The sequence below is a fragment of the Atractosteus spatula genome, chromosome 3 (assembly GCF_055471065.1).
Source record: "Atractosteus spatula isolate fAtrSpa1 chromosome 3, fAtrSpa1.hap1, whole genome shotgun sequence".
Taxonomy (NCBI): Eukaryota; Metazoa; Chordata; class Actinopteri; order Semionotiformes; family Lepisosteidae; genus Atractosteus; species Atractosteus spatula.
This window is the reverse complement of record NC_142708.1, coordinates 57,122,205-57,145,288: the sequence shown is the minus strand read 5'-3', so window position 1 is coordinate 57,145,288 and position 23,084 is coordinate 57,122,205. Positions and strand designations below refer to the sequence as shown.

The 23,084-nt window shown below is 35.9% G+C and overlaps 1 protein-coding gene across 13 annotated transcripts in view; it reads right to left on the bottom strand.

Annotated features, from left to right (window-relative positions):
- nedd4l (NEDD4 like E3 ubiquitin protein ligase) overlaps positions 1–23,084 on the bottom strand; it is a 107,217-nt gene that overhangs the window by 18,342 nt on the left and 65,791 nt on the right. For 7 of the 13 annotated variants that reach the window (XM_088911696.1, XM_088911693.1, XM_088911697.1 and 4 more), the window contains 10 exons: positions 22,696–22,746; positions 21,458–21,519; positions 20,747–20,849; positions 18,888–19,045; positions 15,881–16,016; positions 13,635–13,814; positions 13,123–13,200; positions 10,527–10,583; positions 7,993–8,127; positions 6,678–6,797 (listed from right to left, as the gene is read on the bottom strand). In XM_088911696.1, coding sequence (XP_088767822.1) covers positions 6,678–6,797; positions 7,993–8,127; positions 10,527–10,583; positions 13,123–13,200; positions 13,635–13,814; positions 15,881–16,016; positions 18,888–19,045; positions 20,747–20,849; positions 21,458–21,519; positions 22,696–22,746 — 1,080 coding nt within the window. Of the gene's footprint in view, positions 1–6,677; positions 6,798–7,992; positions 8,131–10,526; positions 10,584–13,122; positions 13,201–13,634; positions 13,815–15,880; positions 16,017–18,887; positions 19,046–20,746; positions 20,850–21,457; positions 21,520–22,695; positions 22,747–23,084 lie in introns of all 13 variants that reach the window. The other 6 variants (XM_088911691.1, XM_088911692.1, XM_088911686.1 and 3 more) reach the window with 5 other exon arrangements.

Genomic DNA, 23,084 nt, shown 5'->3' with positions numbered 1-23,084 from the left:
AACATAATAAAACTTTATATGTAAGTGATCATTATCTTTAGGTAAAAAGAAGTAATAGAATTTTGAAAGAATCTCCAAAAATACAAGAGCTTCAAATGACAAAATAAAACATTCACATAAATCCTCTCATTATGTGGTATATCCTTTCATTTCAATGAGCTGCCAATGTAATAACGGTTTGTTTTTTTATTTGGACTTGGCAATTTTTTTTTTTTAATTCCACACCCAACCAATTCAGAAGCAGCATAGCATAGGAAGAATGCGGACCTGCAGACCCTCTGCATAGTACAGAAGAGACTGGACACAGGGATGTGTCTGCAAGCTTGCAGGTACACCCATACTGTACTTCATTTTATGAATGAAAATTCGATACTATGAAGCAGGTGACTTGTTACCCACATTTCAAATAACAAAAGCCAACTTCGAAACCACGAAGAAGAGATACAAAGAAAAATGTATCAACCACCGCCAAGTATAGAGAGTGACAAGAAAGGTGCCATACAACTCGTTTTATATAAAGTGTACGCATCACATTCCACTAACTAGTATGGGTGACAGCTAGCACAGAGCCTACAGAGTGGCACAAGAGACACAAGTGGTACAATTCGCAGCTTTGCGTGTTCGCTATTGTGTGCGCTTTTACTTTTCGTGTAAGAAAATGTGTGGTTTAGACTTTATCATGGACACTACAGAAAATGAAAAATGTGAGTGTGTGGATGTAATTACACAAAAGCAAATGAAGTGCTTACTGTATAGTACAGAACTGTACTGTACTTAGGTATGATTAATAATGTCTAACTACAGTAGGTAAGCAGCGTTTTATATTACTAAAAACGGAAACCACAGTATGAATGTTAATTATTATAGTTTCCTTTGTTGTGTTTTGGTGAAACATTATTTTGGGGATCTGTAACGGATCATGATTTTTCCCCATAAGAAATCATGGAAATAGGTTTCTCGTTCTACAAATTTTTGCTATACGAAAGGGTTTCTGGGAACAAATTATGTTCGTAAAAAGAGGTACTGGTGTACTCGGTGAGTCAAAAATGCTATGCATTAAGCTGAGAGTATCCTGACTAACCATCACTCCATGCAGTTGTCACCTGTCTAGTAACATACAGTAACTAGGACTCTAATTGTCTGCGTCTGTGCCACGGGTCCATTTCACACTCCGAGCAAGAGTTTTTACTGTTTGAGCTATGCAGAAGGCCCCCCTATACTATATGCTATAACATACCCAATTATTTACAAAAACATCACAATAACATGTTCTGTTTTAATCCCCTTGTAATTGACCTCAGGTATATTTCTGTTCTGTTAATCTTTTTAGGCTGAATTCCAAATGTCCATCATTCACATCTGTGGTTTGTTCTAGGTACTGTACTTCTCTGCATGAATATGAGCTTAATCTCCTCCTTGTTACCCAGGCATGGAAGGACACAACCATTATTTTGAACACTTACAAAATACGGTACTTACAATAGACCTCACATATCTGTTAGAATGCAAATGGTCATGGCAAAGCAACCGTGATACTGCAGATGCACTAAACAAGTAAACTGAAGTAGAGCTTTAAAAGAAAACAGTGAAAAAATCAATTTATAAACCCTAACATTTATCCTGTTAAAGAAACTGTGTTTAAGCTGATTAACACAGCTTCAATATCAGAAAACAATGTTTACAACATCAGAAAAATAGCATAAAATGCTATTTTTTAGAAAATGGGTTTGTAACTGAGAAAAAAAACATAAGTTAAAGATCTGCAAAGATGTCAAAAATTGGATGATAGTAGTTCACAACTATAGACCCTGGAATTGATATAATACTGTCGGTGTGATTACCACTCCATAATAAATTTGATGGTACTAGAAACTTCCATATTAATGCTTTATTTGTGCTGATAATAATTCACAGTGGCAAATTAATTTCCAGTGTTTAAATGTTAATTTCTATTGTAGAGTATTACCAGACATACTGTACATCCTGCTATTGTAGTAATTTAACCAATAATGTAACCACACAGGACTTCTACAGTTTACATGATTACATCCTGACATCTCTATTATTAGCAACATACAGCAGAATACTGATAATATCTTGTGAATATATCCTGTGCCACATGAAATATCTGGGTAGCAATTGTTTCATACTGACAATGAATTACTGTGCATGCAACTAGGGGTAGGAAACCGTATTTACAGTGCACCACCTATTCAGAATAAGTAGTTCTAAACACACGGAGGGTTAACTCAAGAAATCTACACAGAATGTCCTTCAAATACCTTTTCAAATCAAGCATTAACTCTGCCATGCATTTCACATGCATAGCTGCTCTAAAAGTAATAGCTCATATGCATCATCACAAAAGATTGACCATTTAATTTCTTTCTCTGGATCCTTGCTCTGCATTACCAAAACAATAATTTAAGAATAGTTACAATATGCATTCTGCCATTTCCTGAAGGAAGCTAGGGTATCTTCTTTGACAACATGACTGGGTAGCTTGAATCTGATAGCCCAGCCTCTTTCATTGAGCAGCTGGATCAATAATCTCCTAACAGGACTGCCAAATGTCCTGTTGTTTCAAAATGAAATTGAAATACTGCACATTTTTGCTATTTCCTATGTTTTGCTCTGGCAGGAGTTCCAATGGGGTACCTTTCTATTGTATCCTGTAGAACCTACAGTACAGCCTTCGTACATCAAAGTCATTTGTTTTTGAAGCAATGCTTTCCAGTACTTTCAAAATAACAGACTGTTCAATCATCATTACATACTCATGATTTAATTATGAGGAAGACCTGATTTAAACAATGCTAATGAAAGCTTTAAAGGCATGAAGAGGACAGAAATAGAAATCTAAGGGCTGCTACTTTCACGGAAAAAAAGGTATATAAAAAGACATTAGTCAGGAAGTTTTGTGGGAAGTAATTTAGGTCGTTGTGAAGCACATACAGTATGCTGTACATCCCCATATCAACTGTCCGCAATTCACCTTAATGAATCCTATGAGAAGTAAGGCTTGCTGAACATTATACACATATGAGCTAAATCAGATTAGATATCAGATTAAGGCATAAAATACCTCTTTTAACAATTTTCATGTTATGGACATAATAATACATGGGCAGGCCTGTGCCTGAAAGCATGGAGAGAACCAGTGAATGCCAGCACTGTACTCAAAGGCTTACAAAGCAAGTTTTTGCAGTGCCAGTTAAAGATCAAGTTTGTGAATGGTGCAGTCAGTCAAGAACATGCCTCAACTGATACAGGCAACAGCTGCTAAGCACGTTTTACTTAGGTGATGCCAAGAGTCACTGTTGCAGATATCCAACCCATTTCAAACACCTGGTCATCCCCCCCCGCTTCCCCCAAACAGGATCTATGAAACCAAAGAGAAAAAAAAAATACAAAATCCCACACACTTCAACTGATTCAAAAGATTTTTGGAAAGGCCAGTTCACTTATTTGACCTACCGTAGGAGGGAATGGCTACAAGGCTGAACAGATGGATAATAAAGATGAGACACTAGTATTTAATTAAATGATGCATCATCTCAGTCATTAAATATTGCCTATGTCAGAATTAGCAACTAACAAGAGCTGATCAGTACAAACCACACTCTCAAAGTGGGGATGTGCTTATTAAACACTTGCACAAATTGCTTCTAAAAGATCCAAAATATATATGTACTGTACCTTCAGTATTGTAGCACCTAACGATAGTTATATCAGAACAGTGATACATACAAACAAATGGACATTTTTTGGGATGCTAATCATATGTATAACTTAAGAAGTGTTTATTTTAATTGAAAATAAATAATGCAAATAATGCAATTACAGTAATTTCCCAGATTAAGCTTCATTTGGCAGTCTGTACAGATCACAGACTCCTCTTTTCACATACCTCTTTGTTTTTTTCACAATCCCTAGGACATGATAATGTCTTGATTTAATGTTATGATCATTTAGATGACAGTATTTTTTTTCAGGTCCCGAGAAGTCAAATGCATGAAAACAACAACAATTCAAACAACAACATAAAACTTGTTGGAATATGACAGTAGAGAACATCCGTACTGTATGCTATTTTGCAGAGTTGTGCAACAGTTACAGTTCACCTGCAAGTGAAAGACAGGACTGGGATGTTTAATTTGTATTTGACTAAAGAAAATTCCCTCTTTAAAATACCCTTCATGGCTGCACCATGCCACCACATATCTTGATGTACCTGCAGCATCAGTGAACCTGGACCACAGGACTGTGGCTCATTTCAGAGAATCAAAGTTTAAAATCTTCCAATTCATCACTTCCAGAAATCAGTGAGCTGGATGATACTCATGTCAGCAAAAGGTGTTTTGTTTTCCACATTAGTGACTTAGATTGGAGATAACCAACACATCTCAGGTGCTGAAAATAACTCAAAATACTCAGATTACTCACTCACCCTGAAAGGATGTTAAAAGGTGACAATACAGGAAGCAAGTTAAACAGGGTGCTATGGACAAGTAGACACCAAATCAAGTGTTCAGCCAGAAGTGCTTCCTGCTTAAATTCTATTGCTTCCATAATATTCAGAATGATTATATTCTTAATCTTCTGATATAATCTAATACTCTTAATTCATATTTCCACCCATGCATAAACAAAGCCACCAAAGAGAGGTAAAAAATGTAGTGTGATATTTGATTGTATCCTATTTAACAGATTTAAAAAAAAAACACTTGCAGATGAATATGTGAAATTCATGATTTGGAGCATATAATACAATGAAATACAATTTTAGTTATTTAAGTACAGAAGGTAGTATACTGCATAATGAGTGCATTTTCACAGGTACCTTTTTAAAAAATCAGCAACACACAAAGCAAGAAATGAAATGACCTTCAAAGATTTTTTACCCATTGCATAAAATCTAACACGTGAGAAAAGAACCCATTCCAAATTCCTTTTATTGTACCACTGATGTGCAGCACCCAGCTAGATGACATACAACTGCCATTAGGCCCCAGCAGCCCTACTATACAGTAGATCAGATAGAGAAATTAGAAACTGTTTCAAAACTGGGACACAGATTTTGGGAATTCTTCTCCAAAAAAAAAACAGCAATTTGGTTTTCCTCGGAGGTCTCCCATCTCAGTATTGACAAAGAGTTACAAAGAGGTAATGAATGCCCTGAATCAGGGAAGTAAGCAGAACTATGTACTTTGGCCTGGCTTCAACTTCATTACTACCAAAAAGAGCTCATGATCTCTGGCAATTCATTTTTGATAACGTTACACTGTAGGAATGTTGATAAAATCCAGCCATTGAGATACCCCTTCCAGTTCACTTAATTTTTCTGCATACAGTATATACAGTACAGAACATGGCTAACATATATGCAAAGCAACATACACTTGAACCCATTTATACAGCTGGGTAGTTGGTGGAACAATTTGCATAAAGTACCTTGAATAAGGGTACAGTAAAATAGTCCTACCTCTGAGTTAAACCTACACCATTCCAATTATGAGTCAGGAACACTAATCACTGCTCAAAACTACTGACCTTAAGAGAAAACATTCTGAAATTAAGAGTGCAATTAGATATGGAAAGTTGAGCCTGATATTTAAACTAATTGAAAACCCCTTTGACAAAAGCCTAATTTAAGATCTGTATCAAATGACAGATAAATACAAAAAAGTTATGTAACTGAAGGAAGATACAGTTAAAAGGATGGAAAAATACAACATTACAACCGTAAATTATATTTTAATTCTTCATCTAATTCAACTAAACTGCCTTTTCCCTGTTTAAAATGCAGATCAGCTTTTTAAAGATTAAACTCTTTTCTGCCAAAGAATCATAACTGTTAAACAGTAATGACAAATGGTGAAACAAAACCATTTTTATAGCAAGGGTTTTACAGCATCACATTCAAACAATGTATCATTTGTCATTAATTAAAATTAAACAAGACAGACATTCAAGCCATGTCCTCTTTCAGCAAACTTGTATAAAAATAAGTGAATTCAGCAGAAAGAATCGTGTCTTTTTGCTTTATTTCTAAAGATCCATATGCATCACTAGCCTGTTCCTACATAATCACCCTCATGACATGTTCATGTGGATCTCCATAACCAGTGGTAGTGACAGACTAGGAACAGGGAAGTACATAAAAGCTTTGCACATAAGAACATTTGAAAGGTTACAAAGAACAGAAGGCCATCCAGACCATTAGCTCAGGTGAATCCTGTCCTAGATTGACTGAAGTAATTAATCAATCCTTGAACTTTAAAGAATCCCATAGAGTTGCATAACCAATGAAGTGAGTGGTATGTGACCCAGTGCCACTCACAGCCAGGCGAGTGAAAGAATTAGAATTTGACTTGTGGTAGTATTTCACCTGATGGCTCGCATTGACGCCAGTGTTCACAACATAGCACAAGACAAAACTGCTGTACTTAAGGGTTGCCATGAAAAGAATGCAGGATGGAGAAAAGGTTGACAAGTGAAAGAAAGAGAGACAGACAGAGGAGTAAAGAGAAGACTGATAGCGCCGTGATGGCTGAAGAGGAATACAGTGAAGATCAAGGAAGTTCATTGAACATTCTGGAACAGAGAAGTGCGGGAGCAGATGGGGATGTCAGAGCAGGAAGGAGAGTCTTGGTGCAATGAGGGGCAGCTCTCACCTCAATCGGGGTTGACAATGTGACTGTGGGAGAGCTGAGACTGCGGGGTCGTCTGAGCTGTGGCTCACTTAAGTGGCCGCTGAGGCTCGTGGAGGAGCTGCTGGCCCCATCTTCTGTGTGCTATTGTGAAAAGAGAGCTTTTAGATGGTGCATCAGGCAGTTCTTTGAATTCATGAAGATGGGTTGAGGTTGGATAGGCAGCATCTATGAACAAGTGCTTCTTGTGTCTGGTGTTCACAAGTATCAACCTGTTTATTGCAAAAATAATTTGAATTTCTCTTCAAAACTAATCCTCATATAAAGATTTCTCTTAGCCCTTGTTATTGCTTATTTTTATATATTTTTATCAGCTGACAGAAGCAAAGAGAAGGCACAAAAGAAGCATAAATGACAATGAAAAGAGCAAAAGAAATCCTTAAGAGTAGGACTAATTCTGCTTTAAATGGATTTCTTCTAATTAAACCATTTAAACCTATTTTAACCCGCCAGAAAGCAATTAACACAGGAGAAACCTTTACAAAAAGCCATCAATTGCCAAGAGCGATCCCCAGTGTTTAATGCCTTCATTTGCAAGTTTTTTTTTGCTGAACTGATGATGATGGAAAACAGTGCATATGGCAATCTGCAAACTAAAATTTCTCCATAAATCAACTGGACTAAACAACGTTTTGGGTTCCATTTATTTGAGGCACATAGGCTTAATGGGCTCATGTTAAAGGCTTAATATAAAGAAGATTCAGAGGATCAAATAATTCAGTTTTATGAGCACTTAAAAGAAGGTTGTTTTTCTTTAAGGTATATCTGATTTGCAATTGCCAGTGTTTTTGAACATTAGTCTGCCACTGTGTGAGATTAATCTCTTTTACTACAAATACACAAGCGAATTCCACTGAGGGTGACATTCACTGTTTTGATATACTTACAATGACTGTCATGCTGAAACTAGTCTATCAAACACGTGAAGAATGTCTGATTCAGATAATTCACGACGGAATGACAGAAAATGAAGTAACGTAATAAAACACAGTGAACTTCATCTTGATTTTAAACCTTAATAGGTTTCCCTTTTCTTAAGCTATCAATATTCAATGGTATTACATTTCTTCAAGTGTCAAGTTCAGAAATTGCTTTAAAATATCATTACCTATACTTAAAGAGATGCAACTTTCACAAAATGGTATCTACTTTTTCTTCAATTATCAAAAAAGATTTTATTGTGAAACAGATTTTAGTGCATTTTAAAAAACATGAATAGGAAAAAAAGAGATGACTGAGCAGGCGGGATTCAGTGTGGCCTGACAATGGGTCTTCATACCTGGATGATAGGTCGAGTCCATGTTGTTGTGCGATTATTATGGTTGACATAATAGGTTCGTCCCTTGGTGTCTTTCCTCTCTTCCCATCCTGCAGGCAGGCCAGGTGTAGTGTGGACATAGGCGGTGGAGGCAGACTGCTTGCGCGAAAGATGTGTGAAAGTCAAGTTACTGTAAATAACCAGATGGGGTGTTCCTGCACCTGAGTCCAAAGTAACATTAAATGTTGCTTTCACTGCTTTCTGCAAGGAACCCACCAAGGCAGACCTTGGCAGATAAAGAGTTACATTCCTGCACTTGTAAACAGTTTTTCCGACTCTCTGCTGGCGAGGCTGGGGACAAGAGGGAATTTGCTGACGGAACAAAACCCATGTGGAATTCCCAAGAACAATCATGGAGGGATAAAACCCTGCTTCTGGTGAAAGACTTCTAGGACACATCATTTTTTAATCTTTTGTTGTCTGGAATCCTACACAATATTCGTTACTCTTATCAAGAGCCAGTGTTTTTTAAAATAGGACAGACAAGCACCTAATAAACAGTTACAGTACCTCCAATGAACATTTCCCAGAACAGATTAAAATAATCGATTTATCTAAAATGTACAGCCCTGCTTTTCCTAAGAATTAATTTTTAGACAAGAATAGCAGTACACTGGCATAAAAATCAAGTCACTGCTCTGAAAATGACAAGTATTAATTGAAGAAACCTGAAAGAAAGATATTACATTCAAGCATAAGCAAAAAGCACATCACATTTTAGCTATCCCAATTCATCTGTAATGGCATTTTTGTCAAAGAATTCACTGTAATGTTAATGAGATAAAAAGCAGGAGCTGTTAATCTTCTGTTTGCTGAACTAAGTCATGTTTGGTGAGGTTTTACATGAGACAGGGCTTAAACATGAGTCACAACTTGGAGCAAGAAGAAATCTAATCTGTAAAAAAATGTGTTTAAACATTATAACACGAAAAGGCATCTTTTGCAAAAGTTAAATAGTAATTATGAATTTGAAAGGAATTCCAGTTTCTCCTTTCAAATCTGAAAATCTGCAAAGTTGCAGATACTGGTCATCATAAGGTGTGTATACTGTAGATGGATAAATATATTTTTATACATTTGTGTTAATAAATTATTCCAATCACATTGCTTGAAGCTACAGTAGATGCTTAGAGTGGGCTCAATTGCTGTAATTCATTAGCTTGATACAGTACTGCTTATTGAAGGGACCAGTTAAATTGTTACACTTCACAAAATTGTAATCCATCTTATACTGTACAAACAGTAAATGCCAGAAGAAACTGGTCTCCCATTTTTTGTATGAAAAACTAAATTACACAAGGCAATGTGTCATAAAGTATGACTACACTGATAAAACCAACAAAGATTATATGATCATAGGGCTAAATATTACATTGCTCAAATTTGTCAATAAGATATTTTGGTTTTCTAAAAAGTGATGAGAAATGAAATACTAATACAGATAACAACAGTATTATGATTTTTTTAACCACACAATTTACAGAATACTGCATACTGTATGTGCTAACATACAGCTTTGTTAGTTCAAACAGTATTTAAACAGCAGGTTGTCAAAGCAATGCCTTTTTTCTCATGAAGTATGTTTCAATAGTATTTGCCTGGAAAATGACAAAACAGCAATCCAAGTTCGTTTATTTGAATCGGAAAATTCACAAGGAAAACTGTTTCAATGAAAGATAAGCAAGAGTGTAAACCATATGGAAAATTCAAGTCCCTCAACTCAGGAAATGGACAAACAATGAGGTGGGGTGTCTAACTGTCTTCTTGATGGGGACAAGGGATCAAACACCAAGGGGATTTTTACAGTAACCAATCAAAAATCACCTGCATGTTTTAACCTGCAGTAGGATACTGGACCACCCAATGTACAATATAACTCCCAAAGACAAATGCAACAGGGCCAAAGACTGGAATCAACCCCAAGTCTATGATGGTGTAAGGCTGCGGTGCTAGCCACCACACCATCTTTTCTTTTCTGCAATAAACTAAAAATGTCTGGGAAATTAAAGAAGTTAGAATTTTCTCTAGGCTGATGCTGCATATTTCAGTTGGCTTTTTTTGGGATTATGTATTATTATTTGGATTTAAAACACACGTGGAACTACAGCTGTAGATCCTACTGTGTTTTGTACTACGCTGTTCTGCCACTAATTTTGATGTGCTGTGACACAGTTTACTGTATCCTGCAAAGCAATATTATATAATAATTATAGTTATAGCATAGGGTAGCTTACTCCATTACAGAGACTGCTTTCAGGGACCAGTTTTAAGTTGTTCAGTAGTATTGTACTTAAGGCGCATACTGTAGGAGGGATGTGCTTGTTAAGTAAGTGTGGTTTTAACAATCACAAATTTAATCAATTAGAGGATATTGCTGGAGAGGGATGGTGTCAGTAAATATGTTTGAGGCAGTACAAATGAACATAATCCCTTATGAATGATGCGTCATGACAATAAAAAGTCTTTTGTAAGTAACCATGTGTAAATCACATTACCATCGGCTCTTCAACACCACTGACAGTTTGAGCTCGGGTTCTCCTGGACTGGGAGCTCTGCAGGTAAATGATAATGGCTCTTTAGAATGAAGCACAACATTAGCTTACTGGAGGAATCACTGAGCGACAGGACTGCAGGGTTTGATTGAGCGATTGAGTGCGATGATTAAAAAAAAGCAGTGAATGCATAATGATTTTACATACATGGAAAAAGGAAACAGACAAGGCTCAAATAGAGATCTTTTGACGAAGCCAACGATTTTTTTTTAAGCAAAAAAACATACTGTAGCGCATGGTACAGTATGTGGTTTTCATGTTGAGAGTAGCAGAAATCAATTATCGCACTAATCAAATACATCTGCAGCAAACAGCATTTTTGGACAATTTAAGATAAAACATTTAAGATAAAGGAATGAGAAAAGTATAAGTAAAAGTAATGATGAAAGCTGAAAGCTTGGGGCAGTGTTGTGGAGATGGAACTGTTGTGGAACTCTCCTGTGGGACCCCTGAGCAAAGTGCCAGAGAGTGCCCTGCAGTAAAAATATATACTCACCGGTCGTCAATATAAATGGACATTTTCAAATGATTAATGTGATCAAAAGAATTAAAAATAAGTTTAAGGAAATGCTATTTCTTAAATGTACCATCGTAGATTCTAAGGTACCAACTTGCACTGGTGAATAAGGAACCAGTTGGAATAAAAAATAGCAAATGCATGGGCACTCTAGGAACAGTACCACTGCTCTAAGTGATGACATGAAGATTAGTTGTGTAACTTTTTGCAATTGTTTTATACAATATTCTACTGTTTTTGCTATACCAGTTTACACACTACTGCAAATGCACAGTATATTAGATCCTCACCTAGCTGAACATTATCAATGTCTTCAGTTATCCATTTTCTCCATCTATTTTCAAACATTATTTCCAGCACATTAAACTGATCAAAATACCCTTTCAGACCTGTTGTTTCTCTTGTGCTATCTTGAAGTTAATACATATAACGTAAGTAGAATTAATAAATAGTTCAAGTAGGTTGCTACGTCAGCGTGTGTAGGCTGCAAAGGAACAAGTAAAGGTTTATTCCATGTTGAAAACAGAAGATACTTAAAATTTCGGCTGAGGAGCCTTCTTTGGGTATATGCAACAAACAAAGCCTTTCAACCACACCCGAAGAAGGCTCCACAGCCGAAACATTGTGTTTCTTTCCTTCTCTTTTCAGCATGGAGTTAATATGTTTTAAGAGGGCTCTTATAATTCCTTTATGATTATTTTTCAATACTGTATTTATTAGCAATGTAAACGTGCTATAAATATATTATCTTCAGATAACAAGGTAGCTTACACTTTAAATTGCATCTAAAAGGAGACTGCAATATACATATAGGAATTAAATATAATGTCAAAATGACTAACAACACTCAAAGTACAAAAGTACTATGCAACATAAGTGGTCGTGCAAATTTCTTCAAATACTTTTTTGTCTACATTAAGATTTTAACAATAACGCAGACTTATACAGCATCCTAGAGGAGTTACTGTACATATGTACAGTAATTTGTATTTTTAGTATCCACTGTATTTCAAATTAATTGCACATGCAATTATAATCAAGTAATATGTAAAAATCACTATTAAGCATGTTAAGATTCAATAGACAAAAATAAAAATAACCAAATAAATTGCTCTCTAACAGAGCTTTCTGATTCTTGCTCTAGGACACTTGTTACATAATAGTCACTTCAAATCGTCTCAATAGGGGTTCTGTCAATCTCACTAATTTGGTCTCAATCAAAAAGACAGGCTCAAATTGCCTTGAGGAAAAAAAAACAAAGCCTTTCAACAACTTAATTTAAGACAAATGTTACTTTTATCTTGACCACAGTATTAATCTTTAGCATAATTCATCTGTTTATATTGGATATTCAGAATTATAGTAGTGTCTCAGTGTCTCAAGTTTGTACAGTAGAAGCATATTAGTGACTGCGCGTTTTCTGAAAAGCACTCCACTAACAGATAAACAAAAGACAGTTTGTAGAAGCCTGCTACACATATATAATCAGAGTTTTTCCATTCTGAAAAACATGGGTATTATGGCATACATGTAAAGATCGTTTTTGTAATAATTGCCAGGAATAATGGACCTTTGCAGGTTATATAAACTGTATTAAATTAGAGAACATTTTTAAGTCTGCATTTTCTTCAACACAAGATACAGGCAGCAATCCTGAACCATTCCTGTATTCGTCTCTTTCCAGCCAGCAATCTGTCACTCAGAGTTCAAACGCTGCCTGTAGACATCATCCAGCAGGTCATAAACACCTACAGTATAGCAACACCATTCCTTCACATACGTGACTTAGTTCTATCCTCCAGACTCCTGCCAGCTCTCACCAGCTCTATCCACTGGATTGATTCAGAAAGTAAAAAGACACCAGCATCAACATGACAACTGTGCCATAAAAACGTCGAACAGGAATTAATTAAGACATGCAAAATAGTGTGAAGATGTTAGAATGTGTGAGGATGGAAGCAGGCTGATTGACAGGCAAAACAATGCGCTGAGAAATCTCGTGGCGGCAAGGCATTTCTTTACCTCTAGGGGGGGCTGTGCCTGGTTGCTGACTCCATCTGTCATGCTGGATGATCGTAGTCTGGATGATGGCAGGCTCTGCTGTAGGAGTAGGAAAACACTCATGAGGACCCATATTCAAATAGATCAAGAGGCAACTGTTTTTGTAACTTTAAATCAGGCTATATTCAAAGGTTTAAGTTCATCCTTTCTTGCCACCTTTAAAAATTTCCACCTGGGGGACTCCATTCTCTTCAGTTTTCAACCACATGCCAACATAAATGGCTTTCCACTTTTATCATTATTTCAGTGGTGCTGGAGTTCTCACTTACAATAACTGCATTTACTCTGTGCTATATACAATTTCTGTTTATAAAGACATACAGTACTTAAGTTTAAGACCTACAAAATACAAATGCATGTGTTAAAGGAACTACAATTAAAATGCCAATTGTAGCCTAATTTCTTCACAATTAAAAAAAGGAAAACTATGGCATAACATCAGAGCATTTCAATGTTTACTGCACCATCCATACCGCAGAAGCGCTGGAGGCCTCTCCATTTGTGTCAGGGGCCAACTGAAGCCGACGGCTGATCTCCTCCGAGAACTCCTGGTGGCTGCTCTGGGAAATGGAACTGGGGGAGATGGGGGGCGGCAGTGACCGATTCATGGTTTCACCAGAAAAAATGGACTCTTCAGAGATGGCCTCCCAGTGCTGGAAGATGAAATACAAGAAAGACTTATGCTGCATTTCAACTTGCAAAGCAAACGATACCAATTCTCTAGATTCTCTGGCAGGTTGTACCATGACTGTCATTTCCATGGTCTGCCACTAGAGGCCGCCTAATAGTGCCACAAAGACATAATTAGTTCACTTGGCTGCTTTCTGTTTGTATCACTGAATAATTATCCTGTGTGTTTTCTCACATGGGTTAAATAAGTTGTTTTGTTCCCTCGACGAGGGATGGAAGCCACCCTTTCAAAACAGTTATGGTTATTATTTTAAAGAAGACCCTTGCTCTTCTTAAATGTGTTTTGTGGTGTTATGAATTTGTTTTTTAAATAAAGGCCAGGAAGCCTCCTAGGATTCAAAATACAAGGTGTTTTTGTGTGTTTAATGTGTGAAGGTCATCTGAGACAAGCTACCAGTAACTGGGATCGTCTACAACATGTCCCTTCATTCAAAGAATGTACATTAGAAAGAAAGCATTCACCCTTCATTATATTTTTTTCTGGTCTTCTGTTGCAGGGATTCTCAATCCTGATCTTGGTGAACCAAACATTTGCTGGTTTTCATTGCAGCTAAGCTCTTTATTTAAATGAATCCCAAATTTAACCTAGAAGTTTCTTAGTTGAAACCTTTGCATTTTTTTCTACTCAAAGTTTCGATATTCTAAATTACTAATAAAATGCGATAAATAAAGGCAACCTCCAACATGTTCAGAAATTCAACCACTTAAATAGTTCAAATTACACCTATTACACTCCTGTGACAACTGAAATCACAAGTTATGATTAAATTGAATTTGAAAGCTTCCTTGATTAAGGGATTGTAGTTCAGTAGCCCATTGTTTTACAGTACAGACAGTACAAATTCCTTTGAGGTAAAATTTGGTAAACAAATCCTTAAAACATATATACAGTAGTAAGCTGCTTGTTTTTTATCTCCATCTGCACAGCTGTTGTAAAACAGCTCCAACAAAACTGTTCATGATTCTAAATACATATTCATTGATCATTAACAGAATTTCTACTCTGGTCTGAAATATTGGTTTACACCAAAAACAGATTTTTTTCCCCATCTGGCATAACAAAGGAAATGTAATAGTAAATAGAAGGCAGCAATTTCATTGCCAAAGAAAATCGGAGACCTTTTTGTTGACAATTCTATTCATAACGCTCTATTAAAAAACACTTGTAGCTTTCACACAGGCACTTACAAATGCATTATACATACAGATGTAGACAGAATTATTGGCACTTTTCTTTTGAATCCTGATTACTTATTTCATTTAAAATACAGTACTCATAAATTTAATAAAACTACAAAAACTAAATCTTAAAGCTTGCAAGCAGAAGCAGCACCTACTTACACATAGCAGAACTATATTTAAACTGATCAGTTCAATATATTGGACACTTTTATTTCCTATGAAAAAGCAGCAAGTCTGCAACTCCACAAATATTTACACATATGTACACACAATTACATGGCGTACACTCAATTTTAATTTTAAACAATTACCTAAATCGGGGGTTCTTAACCTTTACTGCAGTCTGCACCCCTTTGGTTCTCAAAATCTGTTCTTGCAGCCCTTATCAAAAGTCAGTTCTTTAAATCTTAGACATATTGTAACTATAGAATGAGAGATAGAACTGTATACTGTTTTAATTCCAAAGTAAAATTAAAACTACATAAAAAAGACAGTTTTTAAGTTTGCGTTCAAATACTTAGGTTTCATGAAACCATATACTGAACTGTAGTTGTACTAATATGCCCGAGCATTTCTTTTCAATGATTTACTTTCTAAAATAATCTGGCATGTCTCACACCCCCAGAAAGGGTATCTCGTAATCCCAGGGAGTGGGTGAACCCCAGGCTAAGAATCAACGGTCTAAACAGACGTGAAATAGATGGCTGCAAAAATGCCCTGTTGACATAACAATGAAATGTGTGTTTAGGATCAGGACCACAGGAAATCCTTACAGAAACCTGTGAAACTATTGACTTTTACTGTAGGTCCCTGTTTTGAGGAAAGCCATGTCTAAATGCAAACTCACATCATCAATATCTCTGGGTTCAATCTGCTCATGCTCCAGGTCTTCACTGATGTGCCTCCTGGATCGAAACACGCGGTGAGCCTCCTGGTTGATCTGCCTAATGTGGTTGTCATTTTCGGTTTCCGAAACAACATCCCTACAACAAAAGCAACACAGGGATTATACCTAATGTTACGTTAACAATCCAACAGCAGTTCAGCCTGACTAAGATTTCTTAAATTAATTTTTATACATAAAAAAGATTTAAAAACACTACCAAAATACAGATGCATAACGTGTGTATGGATATATGCAATTACATTCTTTAACTAAATTTGCTCCAATGAAAACGTTTTTTTTCAAAACTTGGAAAGAGCTGTGTTGCTCATTTATTTAAATGTATTGGTATTGGCAATGTGCTATACTGTATATGTTACAATTTACTTGAAGTTAATTACTTTATAAAATGTAATGGCTTATTGCTATCTGTGGTATATTTTAAGTATTATTAAAAAAGTTAATTTATAGAATTCACAACTTGTCAGTAAAACTCCTGTTAAAAGAAGTTAAAAGGTCTCTATGTGACAAATTCTAAGATGTGTATGTATAATCTAATTAATGAATGAGACTGTAAAGGGATGTAAATTTAACAAATCTTTCCATGCTTTTATTAATAATATTTTATTGCTATTGTCTAGTTGATACAAAAACAAGAACATACATAGTTTGAAAATATTTGAGGTTTTCTTAGTTTTTTGCAATTTAAGTAACATTTTCATTATATACAGTATTAATCAGTTATCTGTAAAAATATTAATTTCTCTTCCATTTAAATCAAAGATGCCCTTCAATGTACATTTTGTTTTTACAGATATGGTGAAGGTTGTTGGAAGTGGGATATGGTGCTGACTTTCATTATTAACAACAACAGTTAAAAGCTATAACTTACTTTAACTACATCATAAACCTCACATCTGCAAATTTACCTTTATTTTACCTGTAAATGTTCTGGATAACTTCTGAAAATCACCACTATATCCCATACAGTATATACTGTACTATTAAAAAGAAAAAATAAAATACACTTTTTCTCACAGCTTTCATATCTTAAAATACAGTGTGGAGCAGACAACCTTTCCTGTGAATCTTGTATAATTCATGAAATTCAGCGTAGGGAGATAACCATAACTATTAGTGTTCTGTTTCTAGAGGTAAACAGCCTGAAAAACAGTACACCTACAAACAATGAGCCTTGGCTACATAATGTGAACTGGAGAGGGAAATGTTTTTATGTAAAGCAGAAAAGAAGAAGAAACAGTAATGAAAAAGACAAATCGTAAGATTTATGACTATTATGACAAGATCACTGTGTGAAGATGTTTGAAACTGTAAAACCATTGATAACAACTACTGCACAAGATCTTATACAGAAATTTAGATCAGTAACTAAATAATAAGAGCTACTACATGCAAGTAAATTTGTGGATTTTTGGTTATTTTCTAGAATCACCAGCAGGCTAATGATTCTAAAACTTCATTGGGAAACCAGATAGTAAATTAAAAAATTGGCCTCTGAGCCAATAAAGTTATGAATTAATTGACTTTCAACAAACTATAACATTTTGCATACTATACACATTATATTAGAAATTGCATCCTTGATCTCTAATGGGACGTTTGTCTTAAGCAAATGCCCCTGAAAAATTAGTCAAAAGCAAACCTCAGGCCAAGAAACAACCAACACCCATAGCAGTTGAAAATGATAATTGCATATACAGTATATACTGTACAGTACATGTAAACAGAAGAAACATGCACATTTTGTTTTGTGCAATATGTATGTTTACATCAAACAACATACGTCAGCTCTTGTGTGTTTACTAAAGATGTATTGGAGTTCTAACACCTATAGTACCTGTTTATTTTTCATTCTGGATAAATATATTACTGTAAGCAGAACAGGACACATACTGTAACATGCACAGGAAAATACTGTGCCCAGGACTAGTACCCCTGACTATCCACTGATGCAGGAAGAATTTGTTAGGCTTACATTTCTAAACAAGCAATCCTTATTGAAACATTTCACAATTCCTGTTACAAAACTGAATGATACTGCATGCACGATTATACATTTAAGACAAAATTAATAACATAACATTATTTGGACCATAGCATAAAATTCAGCTGGTGGAGGTTTCACAGAAAACTGATTATTTATTAAATCTTGATTTATTAGGCTATTCAAGTTGCTGTAAGGGATTTTCAACAAGAGGTTGTCATCATTCTGCACGAGAATATGCTCTCTCCTTCTGCAGAAGGAGACACAAATTCATGGTTTTTTGCCAAGGCTGCAGCAGTCAAGGTTACTCAAATAGAAATTCAAGCTGGAAAGGTTCTGCCTCATAGCTCTCGTGTACTGCGTTTGATTCCAGGAGTACCTTATGTGTGGAGTTTGCATGGCCTTCCCATGTTGACGAAAGTTTTATCTGGAAGGTCCAATTTCACATTAATATTCTGCATTTTTTCAGATTGTACGAGTTTATAAAACTGTAATGTAAGCTGTTATTGCTATTTACTGCATATGAAATGCTTAATGCAAAATGACATGAAAAGAGGCTACCAAATTAAGAGTTTATATATTAGGATAAAAAAATATACAGCAAAGAAAAAACCATCTGCAATCAGGGATACTATACTGCCTAAACCTTGAGTACCCAATTCTGGATTGTATAATTAGATTTAAAATAAAATAAAGAGCAAAGAGTATGCAACATACCCAGATTTCCAACTGTTCTTCACGGAATTCCATTGGTGAGCACCTCAACTCGATTTAGGGTGAGCTTTCTATTTATTATTATTTTAATTATAAGACTGTACCAAGAGCAATGAATACTGCAGGAGAAGTAAAATAAGTATAACTGTTTATGTGCATGCAACTTCAAATGCAACTCCTCCTAGCTCAAGATTAAATATCCTACTTATAAACCAACTTGCATCATTATGCATAATCACTTTGAACACTTACACTGTGCTGGGCCTTTTCCACTGCGTTGTCCTGTTATTGTGGTTGACATAATAGGTGCGACCCAAATTATCAATCTTCTCTTCCCACCCAGGGGGCAGGGGTGGCAGCTGTTGCTGACGCTGTGACCCAGAGTCAGGAGAATCTGCCACTTCCCAACCCTGCAAAAAAAAAAAAAGCATAAAATGAATAATGGCAAATGGCAAATTCTGCAGGAAAGCATCTAGAGTCAAACAACCTTTGTATCCATGTTCAGAGTTTGCGAATTCACTTCAAGATTCACAGATAAAATAACACCTGAAAATAAATCACATATTTGTGTTGATGGCATTTATACCACAGCGAAAACCTCCTTTTGCTTCTTCAACCACTACTGTCTTCGTTTAGACAAGTTCAGAATAATAGGAATGAACTACTGAACAGCAGTCATAGGATGTAGTCTAGAAAGCTGAAACTTCTGTGGTTTCCTCTTTCTTTTGGATATTTAATAAGCAAAAAATATGCCTTAAGGGAAATACTGTGGAGATAAAAGCAAAGTGAGTTGGAAATGTAGGTAACAAATCATGATTAAATTTATTTCATAGCTCAATTATGCTTTCTACTGAATGCACTAAGAGATGTAATGTACAACCAAATTTTCTTTTACAGTACATTTTAAAAATATGTTAAAGCAAAATGCATAAACATATTTAAAATAGTTTCTCATACTTTGAAGGTGTTTGACACCGATTTCACTGCTTTGTAATTTTAAATCTAAATTGAAAAATTACTCTTTGAAATTGCATTTTACCAGTTGTTAAATAATGCATACTCTTTCCTTTTTTCACAGGATCTCACAGCTTGTGTTGTGGATCTGTTACTTTCACTTTGCTTCTGCTGAGACTAATCGTATTTAGCCTCTTTACAAAATGACACTTCAAGTAAAAAGCTATATTTACTGTAGGTACACTATTCTGTTGAATTCACCATTTTTCTTTAGTTAAGTTACTGGGATAATTCCACCTGCCCAATATAAGAAAGTCACTTATCCTGGTGAAGGCTGTTTTAAACCAGTCTATCCTGGAAGTACAAGGCACAAGGTGGAGCTGACATCACATGACTACTCTTGAATTTGGGGCCATGCAGGGCCATAACAGACAATTTAGAATAGCCATTAAAACCTAGTATTCAAATGTTCTGGAGGCACCCTTCCACAGTCTGGAAGTCTGAAAGCAGCAGTACTTACTGTCACACTATTGTGCTGCCCTGTTATTTACAATGATAATTATAATATCTTATAACATGCTTTTTATTGTTGTACCTTGTGATGTGGCTTCCTTAATTTCCACTACAGGAGGATGATAAAACCATTCAGGAAATTAGAACTAATTTCCACAAATGTGTTAACCTGAGTATCAAATGTTATTCAATCAGCAACACAGAATAATCTAGTCCCCGTTTTTGACCTCTCACCCACTCTTTATAATACATTAAAGCCTAAACCTTACCAACTGTCTTTGTCGGGGCCCATACCCCACTTTTGGCTCAATAGCAACTCTTTTCCCTGGCTTAGTAGATTCAGGTACACCATCTAGACATCCTCACAATATGACTACATCCTTGTTATTGTGGAAGGAAAGAAGGCACAGAGGCAGGGGGAGATGGGAAGAAAAGCACCACTTTATATAGCTGTCACCTTGTCTCTACCATTTCAGACAAGGTTATCTAAAGGTCGTCATCTGTCTAGCTTCCATTTTAACAACTGTAGCTGAATGGCAGATACAATAAGCAACTTTCAGCACTTGAGCGTAACAAAAGCACACTTATGCTTCCATGAAAACTAAAACCACATTTATAAAAGCAGCTGCAGAAAAGATATCTACCTCAGCCTCCTCCCTTGTTTCGCTGTTCTCCTCTTCCTGCCCTCCGTTTTTGGGCAAGTATGCCATTTTCAGGCGAAGGTAACCCTTCACCCGGGATTTGTGACTGTAAAAGAAAAAACTGTCTCATTATTTATTTAGCTGATGCCCTTATCCAAAGCTCACCTTTCAAACAAGTTTATGGACTACTCATTAAGTGATTGAGTAGGTGATACAGATCAAATTCAGCCTTCACACATTTACACTGGCACATATAGTACACTGTCTTACAAAAGCATACAACAGCTTCAACACCTCTTGACTTGAGAGTTCCAGTTACAGTTTGAAAAAAAGTTCAAACAAATTCCTTGCTGTTTGTGTAGGAACATAATGCAAAAGCACAAAGAATGCTGGGAGTGCTATGAGCCCAATCACACAAAAAATGCACTTTTACATTGTTGCACTTTTCACAATGTAAACTCACAGTGCCAATGGGAATGGTAAGACACTATTAAGGAGGTAAGAGGCAGTTCTGAAATGACAGCACTCCAAGCTTCCATTTGCCTTGAAAATCCCCAGCAATTACCGGCTGTGAACTCCCAATGGGGAAATTACTGGCCAAAGAAAGCCCAGATTTGAACAAGAAGTCTCTACACCATAGGGCCCAATACATAATATGAATGTGTAGAGGTTCTCCTACAAAACCAGGTGATCAGAGAAACCAATGCTACTAACCTTCGAGGCCGGAGCAAAAAATCTTTAAAGGTGTATGGCCGCTCCATCGCTGGGTCCTCTGTCTATAAAGAAAGAAAAAGAATTAAAAAAAGAATAAAACCCTTCAGCTGCAGTGAAGATCACATACTCTGTCAACCTAGGAAGGTGAAAATAGATAGGCAAAATTTTCTGTAAGAATAAAGACCTTTTATACTGTAGTATGAACAGAAAGGAATATTTTAATATGCTTGTGAAAATAATAGAATATTATGCCATCTTCATGCACACAGCTCTCCCTGAAGAAACCCTGGTCTTTCTATAACCAATGAAAATGGCAGAATATGAAAAGGTTGCTGCTGAATGAATCCTGGCTAACGCCTGAGAAGGGAACAGGAAAAACAACAAATCCAGAGAGCAAAATATCAAAAGATAAATAGTATTATGAGTCCCAAATATGTACAGTATGATTATGAATCTGTCATTTTCATATGCCTGGTTAGTCTTATTTAATTAATTTTTAACATAGAGTCTTTATACAGTAAATATTAACCCAGCTCAGAAATACTTGGGACCTGTTGCACAACTTATGTACTGTAACTTTAGATAGCCATGTCTGACAACGAGAAGGGTGATTTATGACTGTAATGACCACTATCAAATTAATATGACAACACATCAAAAAGTACACTGTTGATCAACCTATTCCAAAATGACATAAATCAGTAGCACATGTACAATAACCTCTAGAGATCTTATATTAAAACTTGCACATTTCAGAGTCATAACTGCATTCAATTTTGTTTTTTCAAGTGCTCAATAACTCTGGTTTTGTCAAAAAAAAGTTTCTCCTCTGGGTCTTTATGGTTAAACTTGAAAAAAAATATTGTAAACACAGTTTACATTTTTTTTAAATGTTGGAGACCTTCTTTCAAAATTGTTGCTGCATGTTTTCTTTCTGTAAAACCCATGTCTCAGTTATAACTATCTGCAACAAAGCAGTTCACTTCAGCCATCCACTTACATTATCAATTCCTAAATTGTTTTTGGCATATAATTCATTGAATGCTATTTACATCAGAAACCACAAGCATCTGGTGCCCTTTTACTTTGCTGAAAAACCTACCAACAGACAAACTGCTTGCATTCTTATTCAGTTTATACCTGTTTATACTGTTATCAGCTGCAACAGACTTTCATAATGCATCTTCAAAGCATCCTCAAAGTGATTTACAATCAAAACTTCAGTGATGCGTACTTACTGGTAAATGGTTCAGAGGTACATCAACCTGCCCCAGAAAATCATCTCTTGTCTGAAACAGAAAAACAAAAGAACAGATGAGAAGGCGATGATGTCCACACCTTGGCTACACTACTGAGAAAACAAAAGCTCCTCAATTCTGACAGGGCTTACACAGAAACACCCAAATGATGAAAAGTACACTCTATGGTGACCCCAGAAATAGTGTGCCTAAGTATTACAACACAGAAGAGCAAGAAAGAGCAGCTAATCTAGAGGTTTCTCTGCGCAGGCAAAGAACCCATTGCCAAAAGACAAAAATAATCAGAAACAAAGACGAGAAGGAAGGTACAGAAATCTTGCTTTGCAACCTCTTATTTTGTTTTTGCAATTGCACAGGTTTTTATGCTA